Source organism: Gekko japonicus, unplaced genomic scaffold, assembly GCF_001447785.1.
Source record: "Gekko japonicus isolate JY-2015 unplaced genomic scaffold, Gekko_japonicus_V1.1 scaffold88, whole genome shotgun sequence".
NCBI classification, from domain to species: domain Eukaryota; kingdom Metazoa; phylum Chordata; class Lepidosauria; order Squamata; family Gekkonidae; genus Gekko; species Gekko japonicus.
The window spans coordinates 834,157-860,975 of NW_015160209.1; the positions used below are offsets into that span (position 1 = coordinate 834,157).

The window sequence follows — 26,819 nt, forward strand, 5'->3', positions numbered from 1 at the left end:
CTGGGAGGAACAGAAGTCAGTTCACTCCTGTCACTCACCCATGCCCAACGCCCCTTCACCAGCCCTTGGTGTTGGTACCCAGAAGCCAGCCCCTGCCCTCCAACCTGGTAGCCAGCAGATGGTTTCAGGCTGAATACTGCAGAGATCTGGGCATCATGCATGCTGCCCTGGAACTTGACCCCAAGGTTTGTTAAGATACCCTGGTGGTCACAAGTGATCCATATCTTCAGGCTGTAGAAGTGGTGGCAGTTGCAGTACACCTGCAGCTCAGTATGCCTGCAGGGGGAAATAGGCAATGTAGATGTAGTCCATGGCACTGAGGATGTTGAGGGACTCTGCATACATGGTGAATCCTGTATGGATGTGGGTCAGCTTGGCATCCTCTGTAGGGAAGTGCTATTGCTGCAGCATGGCAACCAGAAAGTTGTGGAGGCACCAGCTTAACAAGGGTTGGGACACCTGTAGAACCTTAGCCACAGCTGTCTTGAATGATGCCATAACGAGGTACCTGAGGGACAGGAGCCTCTTTTGCGGCATGGCGATGGACCAGGGAGTAGGCTCCTGGTCTACCAGGGCTTGGATTGTGGCCTTGTCCAGGCAGAATCTCTCCAGGCAGATCTCATAAGAGAACTGCAGGGTGTTGATGCATGTAGAGCCTGCCCCTGTGACTGCTCCCTCTTCATCATCAATGAACACTAAGATTGCCCAGAGTATGCCACTGGGGTGCACTTGCCAATGCAGCCATGGCTCTAATCATGTCATTTGGTTGTGATGGCATCCTTGCTAGGGACTTTGACAGGACTCAAGATAGGGCTGCCCATGTAATTTGACTAGGTTAGTAATACAAGCCTCATTTATAAGCCATAGAAAACACGATCAAACAAAAAAACCCACATAGCTCAATCAAGGTTTCTGGATGGAATATGTAAATATTTGCATCTCTACCTTTTTTTCTTATTATATTCTTCCTCAATTTTACCATCTGGTTTTTTATCTTCTGTATTTTACCACTGTTGAGTTGCTTATGAAAATTAACCCCTTTCAACCAAGACAATAGAAAAATAACATTATTTCTGCCTTTTTATAAAGAATACAAATGTCAAATTACTAAACATTTGTCTGCATTTAGAACTGTATCATTACTTTTGATATTTTACTACATTTCCTTTGATCTTATATCTTTATTCCAAATTTATGTTGTTTTTTAGTACAGGATTACAGGCACTTTGAATTATAAACCAAAATCTTGGGATCATTATTTTATATTTGTGGGAAATAACCTGTTCATTAAGTGAATCAAAGTTTGTGACCAAATTACATTAAAGTAACATTAACATTTGTACAGATGTCACTTTGCACTATGTTTAGCTCTGAAGTGATCTCCATAGAGACAAGATCAGGAAAAGCATGTCTGTACCAGCTCCTGTTGGACTGTGACTTATAGCATTATATCATTAGAAAATGAAGTAACAGATAAGTAACATTTTTAGTCGACAAAAAAATTGGTTTCATCTGTACTGTTACAATGGATAATTCGTATTCCTAATACATTCTATTAAAATGTATTTATTTATTTAGAAGATTTGCATGCCATCTCTCCCAGCCCACTCAAGGCTATAGCAATTTTATTTTGAAATTAAATCTGGTGACAAATAATGAAATCTTCAGATTTCAGAAAGATGTTTTGGTAAAGGTATAGGGGTTGTGGATGGTGCCATACTCTCTGTTGCTGTAAGTATGATCCTTCTATGCAATTTCTGCATCATTTAATGTGTCATGTTAATACATAAGCTTGGTTTCAGTTCCATTTCCAGATTTCTGTAATACAAACCTTATTGCTTTATTGTCCTATCCTATTGATTGCATTAGACTTACACTGTGTAATCTGCCTTTCAGTGAGAAAGGTGTACTATAAATTATTTAAAGTATAAAAAATGAATAGCTGACAAATTCATGACAGATGGCCCCTGTAACTTATTTCCTAAGAGGAATTATCAGTCCTTTTGGAGAATCTATAACCCTTAGTTTCAGCTTCAGTTTATTATACAGTCTATGACCAGAACAGATCACATGACTACAATTCTTATAAAATAATAAAATCGTACAGAAAAAGAGAGATACAGTTGTTAAAATGTGTAAGGTACATCAGTTTAAATTTTTTCAAATTGTAAAACCCCGGGCAAAGGGGTTAAGATTCTAAGATGTTAAAATTCTTGTTGATTTGTAAGATTTCCTGCCAGATTTTGCAGGCAGCTGTGAAGAATCTTGCACTGAGTACTGTGACTTGTGGGTTAACACCCATAAGAAATGTCCTAGTAATCTGTAAATGGGAGTGGCTGTGATACCTTCTAAGTAGGGGGGAAATTATCTTTAAACAAATTTCTTTTGTTTGGGCAATAGAGTAGAACATGTTCTAAATTTTCAACTTCTCCAGAGCCACAGAAACAGCCCTTTCCAGCATAGGCATACATCGATATTGCCCTTCTACCACCTTGTTTTGCTTATTAATTTGAAAGAGAGAAAGTGAGTTCAGAACTCCAACTAAAATCTATTAAAGAGACAATTTTTTGCTATAAGAATAAAGGTATTTTTCCATGCATGCAATATCTGAAATTGTAATTAACCAGTCCTGGCTAGAGGTAAATCATATATCACTTTTGTTCCAATACTTTACCGGAGTCAAAAGAACAGGATGCCATTATATTCTTGTGAGTATTATTAGAGCTCAGCAACTGTGCAGAAATGGAATGGAGACAAAAGTACATCTATCATGATTTCTGTTCCAAGATCAGATTTCTCCCCTACTCAGCTGGCCAGCAATTCAGGGGAAGACTTACAGCAAAAAGTATGCAAGGTACACTTTCCACTCCAAACCCAGACACCTACTCAGCTGATTGGTGGTGGCTGGGGTGGGAGACTTGGAATGGACAATGTGTCCTATAGACTTGCTTTTCCAGGCCTCCCATCCTGGGCACCTGATATCGGGGGGGGGGGGGGCTTGGAGAACAAAGTGTATCTGTTATGTGTTCTGTTGAAAGCCCAGCACCAAGCTGATGGGAAGAACGGTTGAAGCAGAACATATGCCAATGCTTGCTTTCAATCCAAAGCGACTACTAAATCATACTGGAGACCAAGGAACCAGCAAGGGAGGAGGATGTCCCCTCCCCTGTCAGTCTTTGTGGGTTCCCCATTTGTTATATAGTGATGCTCTAAATCAACATAAACATTGTGGATTCTCTTCAGACCAGTACCATCGTTTCCTTACTAGCACTGACTTGAAATGACTCTATGGGATATGGGATAATGTGGCAAACAGTTCTACTGCCACCACCACCACCCCGCATTTCCCAGCATTTTCAAAATGGCCCTATGTTTATAGGGACTGCAAACATTTGGTGCAATTTTGTTAAAGTAAAATTAGATTAGAATCTTGTGAGGAATGAGTCCATCACTGAAAGCAAATATCCAAATATGCTCAATATGGTTCACAACAAATCCAATTCCACAGTAAAATTCATACGCAATTAATATAAATCCATCCAAGACAAGTTCAAGGAGAAAACAAAAGGAATCCTTCCCTTTTAATTCCATCCAAAGACCTTCTTCGAGTGCTGAAGGTCTATTGGGATGATGCTAGCCCTAGTACTTGAGGGAGATAGTTCTGCAGTCTGGGGACAGTGGTCAAAATCCCTCCCAGCAAACCTCAGATAAGATTGAACCCCCTTTCTTTCCCTTTGTGCACTTTGTGCACAGAGCATTGCTGCGCCTACCAAGCCGCCGGTGTGCGGGCGGGAGGTTTTGCAGAGTCACCCGGGCGAAGGAGCGCCTTGCACGTGAGGAGCGCCCGGTTCCCGTGGCTGGTGGGGGAGGGGGGAGGTAGAAGTGTGGTCTGGCGGGGGCGCTGGAGACCGGCCAGCCTCTCTCCTCAGCCCTGCCAGTCGCCCAATGAAATGGCTTGGCGGGAGATCCGGGCCGAGACAAAAGAAAGACCCTCTGGAGAAAATGTGTACTTAAGGTGATGAATTTCACCGGCCTGACCCTGTAGTTTGAAACGGGATTGAAGGGGTTCGTGGTGGATGGGTCTGTCGGTGCCGCTAGGGCACTACAGTGGAACCTCCGTGCTCAGTGGTAGTTTACCACAGAAGGCTAGTGGCCTCCTCCACTCGCTTCCAAAATTTCCTGGAGTGTGGGGACAATCTGCAGCTTTGTACTGAAGCAGACCCTGTTGTCCACTCAGAATTCTCCAGGGTCTCAGGCTGAGGTTTTTCCCATCACTGACTACCTGGTTCTTTTACCTGGAGATGCTGGGGAGTGAACCTGGGGCCTTCTGCATGCCAAACAGGTGCTCTTCAACTGAACCCCCCTCCCCAAAACACACACATGAAGGTTCCTTCTATAGAATCAAACCTTTGGTCCATCAGGGTCAGTATTGTGTACTCAGACTGGCAGCAGCTCTCCGGGGTCACAGATGAAGGCCTTTCAACATCACCTGTATGAATGGGCCGAGGATCTGACGTCACACTCAAGTCAACAGGCCGAGTCTCTTTCACTTCCAGCGATATTTATCTGGTGAGCAGCCAAGTTTCTGAACGTATGAATCAGGGCTTAAAGTGTCTCATGGATTTCAGTAGAGTCGGGTATTCGGATGTCAGGGGGTTGGCATATGCTAATGAGTTATACTAATGAGTTCCCCTAGCTCTTTTTCTAAACTGAGTGGTGGGTGTGGCCTTATGACACACTTCTGGTGATGGTAGGGTGTGTGGCCTTATGACACACTTCCAGTGATGTCAGGGGGTGTGGCCTTATGACACACTTCCAGTGATGTCAGGGGGTGTGGCCTTATGACACACTTCCAGTGATGTCAGGGGGTGTGGCCTTATGACACACTTCCAGTGATGTCAGGGGGTGTGGCCTTATGACACACTTCCAGTGATGTCAGGGGGTGTGGCATATGCTAATGAGTTATGCTAATGAGTTCCCCTCGCTCTTTTTCTATGAAACTACCCCTGCTCATACTCCCAAGCCATTCTTAGCTAAGTGTTCCAGAAGGATGCCATAGCTGGTAGTAGTACTGAAGGTCCCACAGAAGTCCAAGAGGGACATACTCCTCTTGTTGGTTTACCAGAGTAGATAATCTGGCAGTACAAATAAGAAAGTTTCAACATCATGACCTGCTCTGGATCCAGATTGTAAAAGATCTAAATATTCGGTCTTATTAAAAGATATCTGGAACAGTCTAGCCATCACCATCCAACAGTTTTTAAAGAACTCAGGATTAGAAACTGGTCTACATTTATTCGAGTCAATGACATCCAGATATGCTTTCTTTAAAAGGGTCCGACTGTGGCTTCTTTCAGGGCCATGGGTGCCATGACTTCTTTTAACGAGCTGCTTATAATCTGCGCCATCCATTGTGACATACCTCATGAAGGGTGTGGATGAAAAGGACAAGTAATAGGTCTCATATTTCCAACTATATTGTATTTAGATTAATTCAGCTTGAAAATGTGGACATCTATGTAAACCTGACAAGCAGAGGCTTCAGGAATATTCAAGGTAACCATCATTAAAATGGATATAAACAATTTTATATTTATTTATTTATTGGATTTCTATCCCGCCCTCCCCGCGAACAGGCTCAGGGTGGCTTACATTTAAAGGCACTATGTGTCAGAGTACATCCTCCGGTATATATAATTCTATTTTGGTCATGGACTCCCCTGAACATTCCAACACGCTCCAAAATCAGTTCGCTCTCTGATCTGTCATTCAGAGGGTCCCCCTATCCACTGGCTGCTTTGCCTGAGTCCTGTCTCCAACATTCTAAACAGTTTGCTCTTCCTCTCCCCCCCCCCACAGCCAGTCAGAACACAGAGGTCATTTGCATATGTGGCCTAATTTGCCTTTGCCTTGGAACACAGAAGCCGTTTGCATATGCGGCCTCACTGGCCTTCCCCTCTAACATTCTAAACAGTTTGCTGTTGATGTTCTGAGGTTAAATAAATTTCTCCTTAGTGTCTGTTGGGGGAAACCATGGTTGCAAATCTCCAGGTGAGGGCTGAAGATCACTCAGAATGACAACTGCTTTCCAGATGGCAGAGATCAGTTCCCCTGGAGAAAATGGTGGACTCTGTGTCCTTATATCCTGTTGAGATGGCCCCTGTATGACAGCCAATGTGATGTAGCAGTCAGGGCTTCTCAGCTATTAAAACTGATGTCCAGATGACCCTTATCAGTTCTCTTGGAGACAATGGCTGCTTTGGGCAGTAGATTCTATGGCATTATACCCTGCTGAGGTCCCTCCCCACCCAAAATCCTGCCCTCCCCAGACTCTACCCCTCAAATCCACAGGTATTTCCCAACCCAGAGTTGGCAACTATGTAATTGGCTATGGTACCACTTTCCAGACCCTTGGAACCCAGAAAACGTGGCACTAGAGGAGGTGCTTTTCTACCTTAGCTATGACTGCATAGCCCCGGCAGCACCTGGAGATCTCCAGCTATTAAAACTGATGTCCAGATCACCAAGATCAGTTCTCTTGGAGACAATGGCTGCTTTGGGCAGTGGATTCTATAGCATTATACCCTGCTGAGATCCCTCCCCACCCCAAACCCTGCCCTCCCAGGCTCTACCCCTCAAATCTACAGGTATGTTCCAACCCAAAGTTGGCAACCATGTAATCGGCTATGGTACCACTTTCCATACCCTTGGAACCCAGAAAACATGGCACTGGAGGAGGTGCTTTTCTACCTTAGCTGTGACTGCATAGCCCCAAATTAACATAAGCCAACCTCCGGGCGGCACCTGGAGATCTCCAGCTATTAAAACTGATGTCCAGATCACCAAGATCAGTTCTCCTGGAGACAATGGCTGCTTTGGGCAGTGGATTCTATGGCATTATACCCTACTGAGGTCCCTCCCCAAATCCTGCCCTCCCCAGGCTCTACCCCTCAAATCTACAGGTATTTCCCAACCCAGAGTTGGCAACCATGTAATCAGCTATGGAACTACTTTCCAGACCCTTGGAACCCAGAAAACATGGCACAGGAGGAGGTGCTTTTCTACCTTAGCTGCCACTGCATAACACCCCCCTCCCTCTCAAAAAATAAGTCAGAGGTGGAGAGAACCATATCTGTTACCATGAGGCTGTCCTCCCATTCTACCCACTTGGGGCAGCAAAATGACTTGAGACAGCCCTGCCTTATAGCTAAGCAGAAGGAAAGAAACATGGCTTGCCTCCCTCCAATTTCCGCTTCCCTCTGCCGCCCCACCAGCCACAGTTGGGACACTCATCTGGAGCTTCCTTCTAGATCTCGTATTTCTTGCCACAACGGGTATTACTCCTAGTAAAACCTATAAAACCAGATAAAATCAGATAAAACAACCATATCATTACAATTAAAGTGCTCAACATAGAATTGATCTTTCAATCACATTGAAGATGGCATCCTGTAGATGGACACAAGTTCCAATTCAGCCGTATCTGTCTCGTATGATACTGTGGCTCGATCTCCATATGGGCCAACCAACTACCCCGGTGTTACTAACAATAATAGTTCGTGGTAGTGGTGGGCAGCTCCTAATGAAAAGCCTGGCGGAAGAGCTTATCAACAAAGTGCTTAGCAAATTAGTTTCCCTATATGCTTCTGGGAGCCAAGGTATTTTCCAACCCTAAGTAGTGCTGTGCAGACAGAATAGTGGGAGAGAAGCAACCAAAAAATAAGGACCAATAATTCATCATCCCTTAACCAAAATAAAATGAGTATTAGTTCAACCTGCTGACTCCATAAGATATAAACAATAAGTAGTATTTAGCAGTATACTAAATAAATTGTGATTTCATAAAAATCGACAGGTTTTTGATGTAATAGATACTCATCATAGCTGATGTAAGAGATGCTCATAACAACAGTATTTGATGTCTATCCTAATTTTCCAAGACTATGAAGCAATTAACTGATCTGATTCAGAGTTGCTGCAGTTATACTATCTTCAGAATGCAATGCCCAAATTTTAGTTAATGAGGTCACCAAGATCCCTTAAATTCTTTATAACTGCTGAGTTTACATATTCACAGTAATTAAGTTGTTTAAAAATCTTTGCTGACTTATTTTTCCCTTCTTGAACATGTTTCCATCAGCAAAATGTTAGGTCACAGTAAATTTACAGAACAACTTTCTTCATGAGCTTGAAGAAAATCTTAGAAAATCCCATTGCAAGTGCCAACAAAAGAGAATTTGTAATTCTAAAACACAGCTGCAATGTTGCTGAGATTTTAACAACAAAACATACAGCCATTAAAATGACACTGGGTTATATGTTAAAAGCTTCTTTGCAGTTTGGAAAATCTTAAGTGTATTTTTTTAAAAAATAGGCACTTCACACGTAAGATACGTTTTCTGTCTCATGCCTTAATTGTTTGCAGCAACCTAGTATGTCACCTAATGCATAATGCATTCACTAGGGTACACAGTATAGATACTGAAATATGAAGCAAAGTGGAGGCATAGATTTCATGACATACTGACATTGATGGACTCAAGAAGAGGCTGCAATACTCAGATTAATGAGTAATTAGGTCAGTTGGACTAGGAAAAAGAATGCTCTGTCTTATGTATTCAAGTTGTACATAATTACCATCTTGCACCTTTTTTCTTGAATGGTATGTGAGCGACAACTGTGCTACTTTGCATTAAACTAAGACTGGGTCACTTTAATCTTTGTTTTCAGGGGTGAAATCCAGAACAGTTTCGATAAAGATACCAACATTCCATGCACTGCAACAGCTACATAGAACCAAGACTTAATTATAATGGTTGGTTTAGTGAGCCAGTTTCATCTTCACTAAGGTGTTAGCCAACATTACTCTGCTACAGGCTCTACAGATTTCTAATAGTGGTATAATAAAACATACAGAAATCAACAGAGTTGTACTCATTGGACAGATTAATTTCATCCTTGGCAAGAGTGTACGTACAAGATAGCAGATCAGGTCCTTGAACTGAGAAACATAAGCAGAAAGAAAATCTCAACAGCAAACAAATTTCTGTCTTAGAAAATATCCTTCAAAAATTGAAAAAATAATAAACCGTATATAATAAAATTATCCATGTAAGTGAGGAATGAAAAGTAACTGGGATTGCAAAGTCAATAGAGGATTTTTGGGTTGCAGGCAAGTAAGTTGTGAGCATCCTATATTTCATACAATGCAATATGAATCTCCTGATTTAGAAACGGGAAGCCTGAGCCACACATCAGAGTACTGGGTTCTATATTTTTAATTTCCATGGGTAAAATATATAAAGTAATGTATACAGCAACCACTGTATCTCTATACAGTTGAAAAACAAAACAAAAAAATTACAGGAAAAAACTTGCATTTTTTTATTTCTAATAAATGAAAATCAGAGGAGAAAAAAAGGTCCAAGATGAATATATCATGGTTGGGTAAGACTGCTGTGCTTAAATGAAAATACTCCCAAGGTTCTTTTTCCCCTTTTTTCCTGCTATCCCATGCATGATCACACAGCAAAGAGAAAAATCCAGAGAATGCGTAATAAATTTTTCTTGGGTAAAAAATGCTCTGCAGGGAAAAGGCACACTGTCAGCTCCCAATATACTGAATTCTTATTATGCCTCCATATTAAAGATTATCCTGGAGTGGTTCAGGAAAAAGGAGAATTTGAAAGTAGGGAAGGGCAGTGATGTAATAGCAATGGTATTAGGTTTGGGATCACTGGAATAAGAATCTTGTCATAAATATTTTGGTATTGACTCCTGTGTTAGGTAATAAAAAGTCTTGCCCTGCTACGGCCTTGGGGCCCTGACCGTGATAGCCCAGGGTAGCCTGATCTCGCCAGATCTTGGAAGCTAAACAGGGTCAGCCTCGGTTTGTTATCTGGATGGGAGACCACCAAGGAAGTCCAGGAGTAACAATGCATGGGCAATGCACAGGCAAACCTGAGTGTCTCTTGCCTTGCAAACCCCATGGGGTCGTCATATGTCAGCTGTGACTTGACAGCAAAAAAACAAAACAAAACCCTACCTCAGCGGACTTTATGCCTTGGATTAATGCTGGATTTGAAAGATTCACTGATATATGTGAACAAGGAGGAATGAGGATGTGGGGATATTTTATTCTCAAAGTCGGAGTATCAGCAGTTAGGATGATACAATATCTATAGATTAAGAACTTTGTCAATGAAACCACTTAAAAACAAGATCTGAGTAGTCCACTTATCATAATGGAGAAGCAGCTATATAGCCCACCTAAGCAAAAGGATGGCCCAGGATTGCCGCCCTGCTCAATACTTATATGGAAGACTACTAAGGAAGTCCAGGGTTGCTATACAGAGGCAGGCAATGGCAAACCACCTTTGTTTGTTCCTTTTCTTGAAATCCATATGGTAGGATTGATAGCACTTTCCACCTCCACCACGCCCTGACCTGGATAGCCCAGGCTAGCCTAATCCCATCAGATCTTGGAAGCTAAGCAGGGTCAGCCTTGGCTGGTACTTGGAAGGGCAACCTCTAAGGAATACCAGGGCTGCAATGCAGAGGCAAGCAATGGCAAACCACCTCTGAAATGTCTCTTGCCTTAAAAACAAGTCTAGCTCGCCATCTAGTGGTACCTAATGCTAAAAGAGCTAGAACTTCTGCCTACCAGACAATCTTAGGATCTCCTTGCTATTCTACACACAATGCCATACGATAATTATTAATTACCTTAACCGTGCAAAAGGGAGCAGTCTCTAAAGTACACAACTTGCTCAAAGAAAACAAAAAATGGGCCCTGTTCTACTTCACAGAGGTGGCCTGCAGAGTGTAGTTCCAGAGGTTAACACTGCACCAAGATGGAGTCTCCAAGGCCCCAAGGAACTATCCTCCCAAGGGTCAGTTACACAAATGCAACCTTGTTGTTAAAGAGTGGATCAGTCCCTTCCCTGAGAGGTATGCTCTTTTCTTCCACTCCTAAAACCACAGAGGCTCCAAGATAAGACTCTTGTTCAACGCAGGGTTTATTTAACAACAGATAACAAGCAATTTAGAAGCAGTCCCACACAGACTCTCAGATTGTGCCAGGGAGAACATTCAAACATATCTAGAGACAGTATAATAGCCCAAGAGCTCAGTTGCCACAGCGTGGGCTGTTCCAGAACAGGGTGGGCCCTCCTGTGCAGAAGGGTTGACATCTTGCAGCATGTGGTGCAGTCTTTTATACCCTGTTATAGACATCTGCTCTGATTAACGTTTGTTTTTACAGACTAAGGTATATCTCATGAAACATTATGTGAAAAATGTAGAACACTTTGGGCAACAGTTCCTGAATTCCAGGGCAAATTTATAGTATATGCAAAAAACAAATAAACTCCACCCTAGACAAAAATGAATGATACCTCCAGCACTTTATTTATTTCTTTATTATATTTATAACCCGCCCTCCCCGCAAGCGGGCTCTCTCAGATTAACACACACAGGTTGCAGCTTTTGAAAGATTTGATTCAGGGACCGGCATCAGGAGACATCATCACTGGACAGCTCAGGCTGCCACAGACCTCTGACCTGTCATAGCAGCAGTCACTGCCACACAGTCTCTTCCTCTGAACAGCAGCATTGATGACTGAATCCACAACGAGATTTGCCCTTCTTTGTTCTACCCTCCTCCTTTCGAACTGTTGAAATCCTGCTTTTGACACAGTACCCGGTTGTTAAGCCTGTCTCTGATGTTCGGCAGACCACATACCATTTAGCCTGACTCTTGGGAAAAGGCAGGCTGGTTTGGGTGGAATTCTGTTTGTGTGAAAGGGCCCAACCTGTTGGCTAGTCAGTGAAAGCATATATGTACTGAAAGCACTACAGGGAATTCAAACCACACCCGGAAGCCACAGCTTAAATTTATGTGCTTAAGCCAGGTTTCTTCTGTGACTATTTGGAGACCTGTGCTGCTGATCTGCCTCAGTGGTCTCCGTGTTTGTCTTGCTCATCACAGAACTCACATTATGGCAGAGAACCCAAAGCCTTTACACTTGCTGCCCTAAGAACATCTTGTAACTGAGGGGAAGGTTTACAGTTAAAAACCAACCTGGTTCCCCAAAATCATAAGAGGCTATGTGGGTGCCCTCAGTTGGAAGAAAAGTCCTGTCACACTAAGCTTATTAACTTTGATGGAAGGAAGTAACTCTGCTTTGGATGGTCCTATATCTGAGGAAGGTAGCAGATGGTTCTCCCTCCTCTGCCAGTCAGCTGATAGAAGGTATAGAAGCTGTGCTTATCACTATTTCCATGCTCAAGTCAGTGGATCACTAGTAGGAACAGCCACCTGAAGGAGAGATGAGCAAGTGACAGCTTGCCACATGCCCACAATTTTGCCTAAACCACAGAGTAACAAAGAAGCAGCACGGTGTAGTGGTTAAGAGTGCCACGGTGTACTGATTAAGAACAGCAGACTCTCATCTGGAGAACTGGGTTTCATTCCCCACTCCTCCACATGAAACCTCCTGGGTGACCTTGGGCCAGTCACAGTTATCTCAGAACTCTCTCAGCCCCACCTACCTCACAAGGTGACTGTGTAGGGAGAGGAAGGGAAGGCATTTACAAGCCACTTTGAGACTCCTTAGGGTAGAGAAAAGTGGGGTATATTCTTCTTCTTCAGCCACTGGTGTTATTAGTTCACCTCCCCCTTGCCCTGAGCATATACTGTCCCTAGCAACGCTCACTACAGCAGGCAGATGGACGCTTGAACAACAGTGAATGGTTGCAAATGCAGCCACTATGCCTGCTTTCTGCTAGCTGGGAGAGAAGGGTCACTGGAATGTGGAGAGGAACAGCAGACAGTAAAGTGACATGCATGGGGGGGTTGGGTCTGTTGGTCCTATTTTTATTCCAGAATACTATTTTTCTATTTTAATAAACTAGTAATGGCTTGATAATAAACTGCTTGTCACTGGTAAGTGGTTTTTCATAGTCGGTTTATATATTTGTTAGATGTTCAGTTCTAAATCCGCTGACAACAACGTTTCCCATCTTAAACTATTGGGTTGTATCCAACGACTCTGTTTTGCTGATGTCTGAACTTTCCCCCCCCCCCCCCCCCCCCACACCTCTGTTTTATGCTAGCAAAAGATCATTGTTGGATACAGCCCAATGAAACCAGAAAAGGCTTTTGTTGTTCAAGACCTGACTTATACAGCTCAAACATTTAGGACTTACTACATACTTCTAATTATTGTTTATATTTTGTTATAAATGGTTTTTTGTTCTTTATTTTAAAAACAAAGGTACAGCTTCACAAACTGTAGATAGATACTAAGTGCATACGCAATTAATAATTAGTTTCTCATAATTAGTTTAAATTTCTTGTTGAAAATTACCCGTTTTTATCTTCCATCTCCCACACTCCAGATCCTATTTTACCTTTTATCAATATATGTATTTTTATGTATGTATTTTAAAATATATGTACGTATTTTTAAAAGTTACATTTTTAAATTCACCATATTATGTTTCACATTTCCAAACTCTTTACAGTGAATTTTGAAAATGACTGAGACCAGACAGACATATAATAGCGCACCTGTGCAAATCAAAACCATAATACAAGGGGGGAGCACCTGAAGTTCATGATGTTTCTGAAAACATAAGGGTTTTTTGATCCACCAAGAGATTAGCCAAAGGGAGTGGGAGGAGGGAAGATGTGATTAGGTAGAGTGGAGGAAAAAGAAAGAGTGGCCATCAGATGTTTGCATCTCTTTATAAAGTATTTTAACGCAATTGAGATACTTCTCTATCAGTATTGTGTGGAACAGGGGATAAGTGTAAACTGCAAACTACTATCCTCTTGGCCAGAGTCCTTCATATGCAATACAGTAACAATAATATTGCCCATCTTACAAGACTGTTGCGAAACACTATATGCAATGAATACATGGGGAAGTGATTAATGAATCAGTTCAATGGTTTTATTTAAAATGGTATGAAAATCAGGTACTTTTATTTATTTATAATCAGACAGTTACTTAGCAATTCAAAGCATATGACTACTTCGAAAAATTATTTCAGGGCTGTAGACAAAAACTGTGTTATTGGACAGAACAAAGGTAGGTAGCTGATTACTTACCTGAGTTTTTGGTTATACTGTTTTACTTTTTCTAGTGAAGCTGCATTAATCTGGGCTTGAAATTCTTCTGCTGACACATTGTCTCTATAATAACAGCCTTCCATGCTTTCTAGTGCTACAAGAAAATGAAACAAATCCTTGTAAAATATTCACCTATTATCTTTTTTTTAACCTAATCTCATTCTTGCATTTAAATGAGAATTTGGTAGCTGTTAGAAAGAATAACATTACTAAAAGATTTTGTAATTAGGAACACTGCCAATTTAATAATAAATATAAATTTTAAGAATTTATCGCCCTGTTCTGATACAAGAAATGATTTACATATCATATTTCATTATGCTGTCATTTGTTTAGTAAAATTTAACTAATTGCTTTTTAAAGACTGGGTATCTCCATTTTTCCTCAACACTTTGGGGACTTTTTTGTTTTGTTTTGCAGTCTGTACAAATGACAAGTTTAAACTTTCAAAGGAGTTTATAAATGGATTGAAGTGAACAATTCAATTAATTTATAAAAAAATTAAACTTGCACCATGCTATTCATAAACAAAATGCTCAAATATATGTATACAATCAATACATTAATATTCATACTAAAATAATTTCAATTTTTATAGTATGTCTTACATGTTCAAGAATGCAAACATGCCCAAAGTAATGCTTTATTCCTCCTAAATACCAATTTGCAAAATGAGAATAAAATGTATTTTACCTTGAGCAAACAGTACTGGGTAGATTTTAAAACCTCCACCATTCTTCAGCCTTTGAGGAAGTTGTTCAAAATTATAACTATCAAGATAAAAGTAAACTTTCAAGGCTTGCCGACTTCCTTCTGCTTGATACAGGATTGGCATATCTAAGAACAGTCATGATACAACTTTACTAAAGGCCAGAACTCTATCAATATATCTCACTACAACCTGCCCAACACACACTAATATTTTAACAAATAGAGAATAGTACTAGAGTAATAGAATAATTGTAGTGAATAGAAGCAACAGGAAAAAGAGATGTGGCATAAATATTATTCTAACATTTCTTATTTCCGCATACCACAACAAATGTAATTTAGGCTGTGTTTCCATGTTGCATGTGCAACAGAAAGTTATTCTATCTTGGACAAAAAAAATATGGGCAAATTTTAAAACTTAAAACATTTGTGGCTTTACTCTTCCCTCAAAGAACACATATTATAAGAAATGTGAAAAACCAACTTAATGCCTAGTCGCCTGGAAATTATGGCTACAGTCCTAAAAACCTCCTCCTGTAGGGCTGCCAAGTCCCCCTGGGGGGTGGGGATTCCCCCGCCGAAAGAGCCCCCAATCTGCCGATCCCGATTTGGCCAGCGGGGGAACCCAATCACCAAAGTGGCCAGATCAGGCCGATGTGCCCAGCACGATGACATCGCCTGGAAGTGACGTAATCACGCTGGGCATGTCACCGGGCGACGCTCTAGCAATTGCCCTAAAAACTCTATGGTACCATAGAGTTTTCAGGGCGATTGCTAGATCGTCGCCAGGTGACGTGCCCGACGTGATTACGTCACTTCTGGATGACGTCATCTATGACAGCAATTCAAAACAAGTGTACTCAGAATCCTCTGTTCATTAGTGCTCAGTTCTAGGAAAGTGTACATGGGATCGCACCGTAGGAATATTAAAAACACCTTAAAAATAAAAGCATATTTACCACAAACCATGAGCTATATAATTTCCAGTAGATTCATATGCAGTTGATAGGGCCCAAAGAGTTAATTATTTAGCTATGTTGCATATATACAATACCATATTTTGATGTAACAATGGAAAGCAGAAATTTGCTTAGCATAAGACATACTCACTTGCAACTACAGGCTCTTGTTCAGATAGTTTAAAATAAAATGTAACTTTCTCTAGGTCAAACAATGCAACCAATGTGTCTTCTAGCATAGATTGTTCATCGGTCTGGAAGAAAAAAAGTATCTTGAGTCTAGTAATCACTCAAAATTGATGCATATGATTATTAACATTAACTGCAGATGGTCACATCCTGTTTCACTGAAGTAGTTAAGCCAATTAAATCTCATGAGTAACTGAAGATGGATCTATTTCTATTGAGTTTCCGCTCCATCTTCTGCTGTCAAAAGATGATTATTAACAATGATGAAATATGCTGAATGCTGTAAATTAATTTACAGTTTGCTGTGTTGGCTGTGGCATTTAATCTCATGTTGCTCATGCAAGCGAGTTAGCTTAGAAATGCTGTACAACAAAGCAAGCTTAAATTTTTAAAGTGAGTTTTGTGTATTAATCTTTAGAACTCAGAAAATCTTTAGAACTCAGAAAATGTATTTCTATATATTACTAAGGATTATAAAAATGAATTAAAATATTCTCAGTTCATTTGATTGAATGCTCACTAAAAGAGAAGCATTCATCTAGAATTACATTTGCCCAGAATGTAAAAAGCCTATAGAAGCTACATCAGAAATCAAAGTAATTGATGCCATGTTATATTTTCTAAAACAAATAAAAATTTATGGTATTATCTATCTACTTATCAAAACAAGAAACTAAATAAATAAAAATAAGAAAAGGTATGTTTGTGTGTGTTTGTTCATTCATTCATTCATTCATAGACCTTTATTGGCATATCATCAGTCGTATATTGTGTTTATTGGTGGTGGTGACACAGAATGTTTAGTTGTTCAAGGAACTAAAAAATAAAGTTGTATTTCTGTACTGGCAGATATAGTTGTCTGTTTGACCTTTTGTGTGATTAATACCTCACCTTGGACAGGAAGAGGACTAGTAAGAGGTTGAGATGTACAGAAGCCAAGGGACAAGGAATCTAAAATCAAGGAGACCAAAGAAAGGGTGTAGAGCAGTGCCACCCACTGTTATCACCGCTGCAGTTCGCCACCTCCCAATGCAGCTCCCTGGGCCTCTCCACATCGCTCTGCCTCTGCACCTAGCATGGCTCTGCACCTGTCCCTGCTGCTCCTGAACTCCGCTACCAGGCATGGCGTGGAGAAAGAGCATCCTACTCCCATGCCTCCAGTGGTCACCTTAGTCTCAACCAGTTTGAAATTACTCCACCAACCCAATTTGCCCATGCATCTTCATGTTAACGTGAAATGTATATACAAGGAACTCAGGTCAGGAGGAGCTCATTAAAGAGAAGACTATGAAGGAACTTCATGGCAGTTGTTTGTATATATACTCCATCCTAGCATATATCTACAGTCTAGAACCCAACAGGGAAATTCTGCCAGTTATGGCTTTTACTGTCCCTGCAGAATAATTACTTGACAACTCCAGGGAAGCAACAAGGCCAGAAACAATGGTGTGTATATGAGCAGTATGTATATATTAATTTGAATTAATCAGTTACTTTTTGGTTCCAGATTTCCAACATAAGTATTATTAATTTACAGCAGAAAAGGTAAATTATGCCAGCTTACTTCTTATGTCAATTTATCAGTATTCTAGACATACAACAGAGAACATAGTTAACTTAATAGAGCAAAATGAATTAATCTGGATGTCTGTAGAAAATTACTCCCTTTTTTCAGCAGAGGTTGATTCCAGCAACTTTATGGTAAGGACAATAGGAACTTTATACAAAACGAAACAAACAAAAAACTGGAATTCTCACCAGGTTGAGTGACAATAGTGACTGGAAGTTGAGGAGGACACCTGCAATGGAGATCTGTTCCAACCACCTTTTGCTGGCTTCTTGTGTCTCCATTTCATATTCTTTGCTATTGTCAAACATCTGATTTAAGGCAGCCATTAGTTGCTCTGAAAAGGCACATACTGTGGCCACTAGACTTTGACAGAAGACCATGTCTCGCCTGAGCTGAATCTCACTATCTGCAAAAGGCACAACAAAGGAGAAAAATAAGGTGTACTACATCCACTGAATAGTAAATGAACAGAAATTGTACCTTTACTTTAAGAAGTCATGCTATCATATTATGAGAAAAATGTCCTATACAAAAGAGCCACTGCTAAGCACCAAGTAATATGTGTGCATGCCATTCTTGTTGTTGGGACAGTATATGTATCCACTTTTACTATATAACATGCATATTTACTGTGTTGGTAGATTATAGAGAAAGTAATAGATGATACATTATGGTCAAAATATTTCATCTATTACAAACTGACTCATTCCAAAATGAATAAAAATAAAAGCCATTTCATAAATCACTGAAATAAAGAACATCCAGCTGTATCAAATTACTTCAGGTTTTGGGTTCACTAAGAACTTCCGTGTCTATATATCAGCTGCCTTGGATATGCTCAGAAACACAGGCATAGAAATAAAACAGGGTTGCACTCACTTGTAACTGTTTTTCATCAAGTATCTTCTGTGCTAACACACAAAGGGGTTTGCACATGAGAAGGCCTGCCGTTGGAGAGGTTTTTCTAGCTAAAAGCCTCTAGGGAGCATTGCACACTGGAGCACCTTTGATCTCACAGAGAGACATGCTCCCGCACCGCAGCGCCCCTAGTTTCAGTACCTCTTACGCAGCTGAAGAAGCATGCAGCAGGTAAATTCAACCCTGTTTTCATCGTCAATCTTCTGTGCAGTCCCACATGGGGATTCTAGCAAGCTGAAAACGAGATGGTGGGGCATTCTAACCTTAAACAACGATTGAAGCATTGCCTTTCCCAGCTGCATTTCTCGCCTTGCTTGCAGATCTGAAGTGTTATGTTTTATGAAGGTGTCAGCAGAGGTCCAGGTGGCAGCCCAACAAGGCCAAAAGGATGCTATCAGAATCATCTCCCTCCTGGCTTTCTCTAAAACTCTGACCAGTAAGGGAAAAGCAGGGAATGTGTAAAGAAGCTCCTCAACTCAGGATCTCTGGAAGGCATCCCCTAACAAGCCCTGCTTCCTCCCAGCACAGGAACAGAACCTCATCGCCTTTGCATTCTGTAGCTGAGGCCTTAAGTGTCTTTTCCCAAAATGCTGCCTTTAATTTGGAAGCTCTACCCCCTCTGGCTCTGGAGGTAGGCTTACCAAACGCCGGCGGGGGAATCTATTTCCTGGCAGGATGCGTGCCGTGAGGGACGGCTGTGCGTGGTGCACTCGCCGTCGCCAGGAAGTGACGCTCCGCGTTACTCTGGCAACGGGGCTGTTTGGTGTCCCATTGCCAGAGCGACGCAGAGCGTCACATCCTGGCGACAGCGGGTGCACCGCGTATCGCCGTCCCCCGCAGCACACATCCTGCCAAGAAATAGATTTCCCCCGCCAGCGTTTGGTAAGCCTATTTGGAGGTAAAGCATAGGCAGGATTTACATGTGAATATATTATGCTCTTCACCCAGACAACATAGATATAGTTTGTGCTCATCAGTCCAGGTCATTTTAGCACCACAGCAAATGCACTTTTTAAAGAGTGTTTTCTGAGCCATCAGGACTCAAGATCGGGAAGAAAGAATTCCTCAACACTATGAAGCAAGAGACTCTCCAAATTCCAACCTTCTCCTTCAGCGGCAAAAGAGAAACTGAGGGCAGGGGTGTTTCAAAGCGGGAACACATGTCTCTCCAAGATCAAAGGCTTCTGCTCCTGCACACAGTGCCCTTTGGAAGCTTTTAGCTAGAAAAACCTCTCGGACAGCAGGCCTGCTCATGTGCAGTCCCCATGTGAGACTGCACAGAAGATCAACAATGAACAGCATGAACTAGGCAGTATATAGATTTAGCCACCAGTGTACAGCAACAAATGCTAGGCATAACTGCAGAGTGCTGGTAGACACTGTTCACAGTATTCTACATGCAGTCTACTAATGTTTCTCCACATGGTGGGAGGCTTCTGTCTGGCCAAGAATAGCTCAAAGTGATCATGCAAGTATAATAGTCCTGCGATATATCTTTGTATGAATTCCATGATAGACAGCACATAAATCTGTGGGTGCCATTTTCCAAACTAGATGCCAATTATCTTCCCACAGGACTTATCTCATGAACAATGGTTATTCCATCTGTAACATTTATATACAATTATAATGTTTTCACCATAACCAACTCATGATAACTTCCCTAAAGTTGTACCAGTGAATCTTTTGAAGACTGCAAGGTATCAAAATAAATGTGAAATGGAAGTATTTTAATATGATTACTCAATATTTTTACAAGTAGTGCTTTATTTTATACTGCACAATCTTAAACAAATATGGACTTCTAAACCACTTCTCATGATAGTTATCCTTTCAATATGATAGATGCCTTTTGCTTTTCAAAGTATACCTGTTGGATCTGCTGACAGCAATCCTTTTGTGCCTAAATAATTAACATAAAAGTGAAGAAATACATGTGTAATTGGACCCGCAAGACTGGCTCAGTATGTCTCTAAATGGAAAATGACCTATAACAAGGTCTTGGTATCAGCAGCACTTTTCAAACAGACACAAGTGTTAACAAGTGCTACTATTAAGCAGTAATATACAATGAGATGGCTAGAAATCCAAACAAGAGTTGCAAGCAAGTGTGTTCAACCCATGGTATAGAGTGTGATCTTTACACAGAGTGCAGCGGAACCACTCAGCATAATTTTATCAGTAAGCAGCCATTCAGATGCACCTTGGGATAGGTTTCCATTGATGTACTGTTTATGGTGCATTTTCATCATCATACATACTAGAGGATATAGACTTCTCATTAGCAGCTATGCTACTGGTTCTCCACAATGACTCTTGATTTGTTTCTCATAATTAATATCTGGTACTGTATATTTCTTTATTCACACATTTATCATTATGTTGTGGTGTTTATTCTAATTATTTATATTGGGCATTATATATTCATTCAGTCACAAGAGTTTACACATCTGATGTTTTAAACAAAAAACTTTTATATTCTGGCCCCTAGTACTTTGTATTCTTTTCAGTTACCTATATCCACAAGCTTACAATAAGCAACTTATGATGTCTACACAAATTTTTCTCACTCCAAATCTTGCCTTTTACCTCTGTGGGGCCCTGCCTGCTCCCCCTGGGTGGGCAACTGCACTCTGCCATCTTGCTCCAGGGGGTTGCATCTCCTCCCAGCTTGACTCAACTCCCTCGCAGCCTGGAGTCGTCAGCCACTGTTTTCTTCCCAGGACTGTTTCTAGGAAGTTCCTTTTATTCCCCCATTCATGCCTTGCCTTCTTCACTTGCCTATTCCCTGCAGCCACCTCCCCTGCACTCTGTTCATAAACATATGGAGGAATTCAACACTGTAAACGAGTGAATTAAACACCAATGATTCCACTTCTATACCAACAAATATTTCCATACAACATAGCCAAACAGCAACTGTGAATGAATCTGAATCCAGAGTTTTCCTACAAATCTACTTATTTCTCCATAAATTCAGGGAAAGAACCCAGTCTCTTCAATGACATAGACTCTATGGCCAGTCATTAAAATTTCAGAAAACTGTAATTGTTTTGCTGAATGGTATATTTCACAATACAATTCCAATATATGGAATCTCTAATTATTATAAAAGAGTTTTGGTGTCCCTCCTGCACACACTCCCGCAGCCTTTTGCTCTTGCACCTGCCAGTCTGAAGGATCCCCTGGCTGCATTGGCTAGCTCCCTTGCTTCCGTCCTGCCCACATAGGCGCTGAGCCGGCTGGCAGCGTCTCTGGCTCAATGTGCTCTCACCCATTCAAGGGGACGGGCGCTCCGGCGGATGGAGGGTGAGCAGGCCCACTGGGAGAGGTGGAGAAGAGGCGCGAGAGCCCACACATGTTCCGAAATTCCATGGTCGAGGTGGGGTAGGGCGGTGACTGCTGCTTGCGGCAAGAGGCCACCCCTCCACCAGCAGCCCTGTCATCGCCGTCCGGCCCAGCTGAGGCAGCTCTCACGCTGCTCCATGCTGCACCCCCTCACCACCACACTGTGAGGCCTCCCTGATGAGGGCCCGCTGCCGCGCCAAGACCCTCCTCCTCTCTGACCCCGGTGGCGGCAGCTGGGATGCAGGCACTGGCGGAGCTGTGCTCTACCCGCCGCTGCGCCCCACGCACGAGGCCGCCACCCCTTCTTTTCCCAAGGGGTGGGCTGGGTGGCGGCGGCCCAGCTAGAGCTTGTTGCATTTTTTTCCGCAACGAGCCTTCTTCCTAGTTAAAAATACTCCATATATTGGCATTAAAATATTATTATAAATAAACATATAGTTCATGTTGGTGCTTATGTCCTGTAAGCATCCTTTAAAATTGCCACACCATCAATTCTACTTAAGGCCTTTGTCTTTCAATCCATAGGTTGGCCTTCAACAATGTTTCATGCACTCCTTTTTCAGGTCTAGATAGATCTCTTCAATATTTAATTTGTAGCGGTTTAAGAGCAAGAGATTGCAAGTAGATAAATAGATACTGCTTTGGTGGGAAGGAAACAGCGTTTCATGCGCCTTGGCATTTAGTCATGCCAGCCACACAACCACAGAGAAGTCTTTGGACAGTGCTGGCTCTTCAGCTTGGAAACAGAGCACTGCAGTCCCTAGAGTCGGATTCGACTGGCTTTCAAGCAAGGGAAACCTTTGCCTTTATATTTTTTTTTGCTTTCTTCCTTCTGTTTTCCATTGAGTTATAACTTGAAATAATCTCCCATTTGTAAAAACGTGCTGCTACTTTCTTCACATTTTGTATCAATTTGGTAGAGCTAAGATACACACATTTAATAAATTTAGTCCATTTTCATTTTTTCAGACAAATGGATATCACTTGAGCTTACAACAACGTAACACAATATTTAGAGAAATATAAATTTTGGTTAAAAAAATACTGCAATAGATTCATGAAAAGTACCTGTATATTCAAGGAGCGCTAAAAGGATCCTTGCTTTCACTTCTGGAAAAAAAATAAGAAGAAATTTTGTAGAAGAAAAAAATCCTCTCTAATGAATTTGAACCAGACCTTTCCTGGTGCATATTTCTATTGATATTAACCAATCCTCTAATTCATACCTCTTAAGATGGAATAATGCTTGTTATTAGTACATTCAGTTCATAAAGCTAATAATGAAGTACCAACATATATTACATAGCTGAACTGACCACAACATTCCTAGTAAGCTTTCAAGGTGAGAATTCATTAAGTAGGCTACTGAACTGTGCATAGGGTTGCCAAGTGGAACTTACCTTGGTGGCGGGGGACTCCCGGGTGGATCCCGGAGCACGTGCACGCCACACATACGTCACCAGGAAGTGACGCGGGCACGTCGGCCATGCTGGGGGCGGGGCCACGACCATACAAGGGAAAACCATAGAGTTTTCCCTTGTATGGCCATGGCCCCGCCCCCAGCATGCCCGGTGTGCCCGCATCACTTCCAGGTGATGCGCACGTCGGGGAGGAGTTCTCCCCGGGGCCCAATACGGCGGCACCGGGGAACGGGCCTCTGGGGCGGGGGGTTCCCCACCCCTGGGGGAACTTGGGATCCCTAACTGTGCAGGCAGTAAGTAATTTGGAGGCCTTGGATGGTCTTGGTTTACCCCTCCCCACCTCATTACACAGACAGACACCACTAAATGCCTTTTCTGTCACATGACGATAGTTCAGATGTAACATCAAACCATGATTTGGAGTAACGTGAATGAGCCTCAGGGTAGTGTGTGTTCTCCTCCTTCCTCACACTTTGTTACACTTCCTGGTAGTTTGCAAATCTGTTTACTATTTCACTCGGTCCATCTAACATTGGGCTGCAGTTATCCTCAAAAGCAAAATCACAAACCAGTGTTTCAAGTCCAAGAGATCCCTTAGAATCTTACCCCTATAACATTTCTGTATTATATAGCTTTTAATCTGGATATATTCAAAGAAGGTAGCAGCCTATTACTGCAACTTACAACTGCATCAAAATTAATCAACTTATTATTTACAAAGAGAATCTTATATGTATGTAAGGGTATAAGTTTCCCATTTCTTCAATGAACCTAGCCGAAACCCTTGGAGTTTATTCAAATCCCTGACTGCTGACACCAAGGGTAATAGTCCAGGACATAATACTTTAGAATACAAGTCTCACATCTGGAGAAAAGTATTTATATTGTGCTACTGGACTATTTAAAAAGTTGTCAAGGACATTCTCACATATGTTTACTCTATGTCACAACTGACTGTATCTGAAGCTTCTGACATCCATCTCAGAAGTCAGGTCAGTCTTGCGGCATTGTGATACACCTGTAAACTTGGGATCGAAAACCACCCATGTGCCATTTAAACCTGTGCAATTTGCCACCTAATTTTAGGCTTCTTACCTCCCCAGATAAATTTGTTAATCATTGCTTGCACTCACTCTTAACAGCCTTAGATATTATTATAGAATGTTAGCCAGCAGGTAATTTAATTTTGGGAACATCTTCATTTTAATTGCATTTGTGCAGCCTGTCGTGATCTGGGCTTTGCCACCAGAGGCCTACTAGGCCCAGGGAGCCTGGCTATCAGTAGGTGAGGCTGGGCCTACAACTCCCAGAAGCCCCTGGGAGGTTTTGGAGCCAAAATGGACTGATAGGAAAAGAGGAGGGCTTGGAATAAATGTTCTGGAGCAGCAAGAAGAGTTGTTCTTTCTTCCAGAGGGCAGAGCCGGAAGGAAGGCTGCTGCAGAGGAGAGACCCTCATCCTGAGGACAGGGTGAGTAGTGTAAGGCCACTTGAGATAGTGAGCTAGGGAAAGTAAATTTAGATGCGTTAGGGCATTTGATTTCTTTTCTTTTCACCCACTTACTGTTATTATTCTGCACCTTGTTGTTTGATCTCCTATAAAATAAACCTTTTCCTTGTTTTACTCTGCCTGGTCCTCACACCTGTTATTCAGCCTAAAGGGAGGTCTCAAGGTCTTGGGAGGGTGCTCTGGGCCTTCTCAAGGGAACCTAAATCCAGAGTGGTCGCAGTGTCAGTTGACACCCCCACCTGAGTCATGACACAGCCTATGACAGAGAGATTAAGGAACTCCTAAATATGGCCATTTCCACAGAAATCTTATGGAATACAGCACAATTTCTGTGGTTAAACCTGAGAACCTCCTGTATTCTGTCATCCCCCCACAAAACAAGGAGGTCACGAACCTCTTGCTCCTCCCACCAATCACTAATGCCCTGATCTCCCACCTGAACCTGCTGTCCAATGGGGTAATTGTTTCCAGGGGGCAGATGTAGCCATCACATGTATCCCAGTAGAGTCCAGGCATTCCAATGGGATCGCTATGGCAATAGTTTGAAGTTCCGCTATAGCGCTATAAAGCGAACGTTTAAAAAAAACGGAGATCGCCCACGCGGGCGAAAAACGACGGGAAAAAGTGCATCGGAACCGGGAGAGGGAACTGAAGAGTACTTGGAAGCGGTTGACAGGTAAAATGCTTCAGCCCCATTTCCTAAACGGGACAGAAACGTTTCTGTGTGAAATGACAAATATAATCCGGAAGAGAACCGGTTCTGAAATGGGTTCTGCCTGAAATGACAGACCAGAAACCATTTGGGAACTGTTCCTCTTCCGGATTATATCGTCTGTCTGAAATTCCTCATGATATACTTTTCATGATATACTTGGTTCACCAGAATTACTTTAGATGTTGGTTTTAAAAATCATTGTACTCTTTTTAATATACTGCTACAAAAGCCACATTAACCTCAGGAGAGGTGCCGAAACAAATTTAACAGTTAAATAAAATTCCATTTATACAAGAGCAGCTTGGGTTTTGGAATGGTAAAAATTCTGGTTTGTTTTTTTTAAAAAAAATTGCACAAAAAGAGCAATAGGAAACTTAGAACAGGCAGGAACAACCCTTTCTGATCCAGTTCTCAATCCATAAATGCAAGTTGGCTTGAGGATGCCTCTGGAAATGCTGCTACCCCATCTAGTGATGGCCACCTATGAGTCAGATTAGAGTCCAGGGTATCATAGGAAGATATTTTAAGACCATACAGTAAAGAAAGGTGACAGTTTTATTTGGTATAATATAATTCTGCAAGACACACATAATCTAGTCCCGGATTCTTCTAAATCACTGTGAAACAAAAATATGATCTTCACATATGTCTTCTGATGAAATAGGGACATGATAATAGGTAGCTGGGTTTAATATAATTTATTTATCAATTTGCTTTTCCTCGTACATTTCATATTATAATATTAAAAGTCCCATGGGAGATTTAAATATTTCTATTTATAAAGTGCAGCACTATGCTGTTTTGCAGTTGTCTGAAATTAAACAGATTGACAATGGAATATCATAGATTATTGTATACAAAGAATCTGAAGGAAAACATAAAGACATATTTTCAAAACAGGTCTTAAGCAAGCTATGGGTGATTTAAAATTCCCACACAAATACACCTGCTGAAATACTCCACTATCCAATACTGTGCCTTTTTATACTTTTGAAGTTCAACTGAGAGAAAGTGATACTCTCATAAGGGAACACAAGATTGGACTAGGTTGCTCTTCTAGAGTCTACATGATTCACAGACTTTACAGACTTATGGAATACTCTCATAAGGGAACACAAGATTGGACTAGGTTGCTCTTCTAGAGTCTACATGATTCACAGACTTTACAGACTTTGCATCAGGAGTACAACAAAGCAATTTATTATATAAGAATAATTATTCAAGATTACATCCCCATCACTGACCTTCAACAAATTTTTTGATGTTTTGTGCAAGATTTCGAACACTGCTGGGAAGGTTCCAGGGATCTTGCTTGATGTGTAGTCGCAACCTCTTGGGACAGCT

The 26,819-nt window shown here is 41.6% G+C and overlaps 1 protein-coding gene across 1 annotated transcript in view; it reads right to left on the bottom strand.

The window, feature by feature from the left end:
- Positions 1-26,819, bottom strand: part of PREX2 (phosphatidylinositol-3,4,5-trisphosphate-dependent Rac exchange factor 2) — a 221,094-nt gene that overhangs the window by 28,279 nt on the left and 165,996 nt on the right. The window contains exons 30-35 of the mRNA XM_015408888.1: positions 26,720-26,817; positions 22,901-22,942; positions 17,755-17,972; positions 15,959-16,061; positions 14,831-14,974; positions 14,117-14,231 (exon numbers count right to left, since the gene is read on the bottom strand). Of these exons, the coding sequence (XP_015264374.1) occupies positions 14,117-14,231; positions 14,831-14,974; positions 15,959-16,061; positions 17,755-17,972; positions 22,901-22,942; positions 26,720-26,817 (720 nt within the window). The remainder of the gene's footprint in view (positions 1-14,116; positions 14,232-14,830; positions 14,975-15,958; positions 16,062-17,754; positions 17,973-22,900; positions 22,943-26,719; positions 26,818-26,819) is intronic.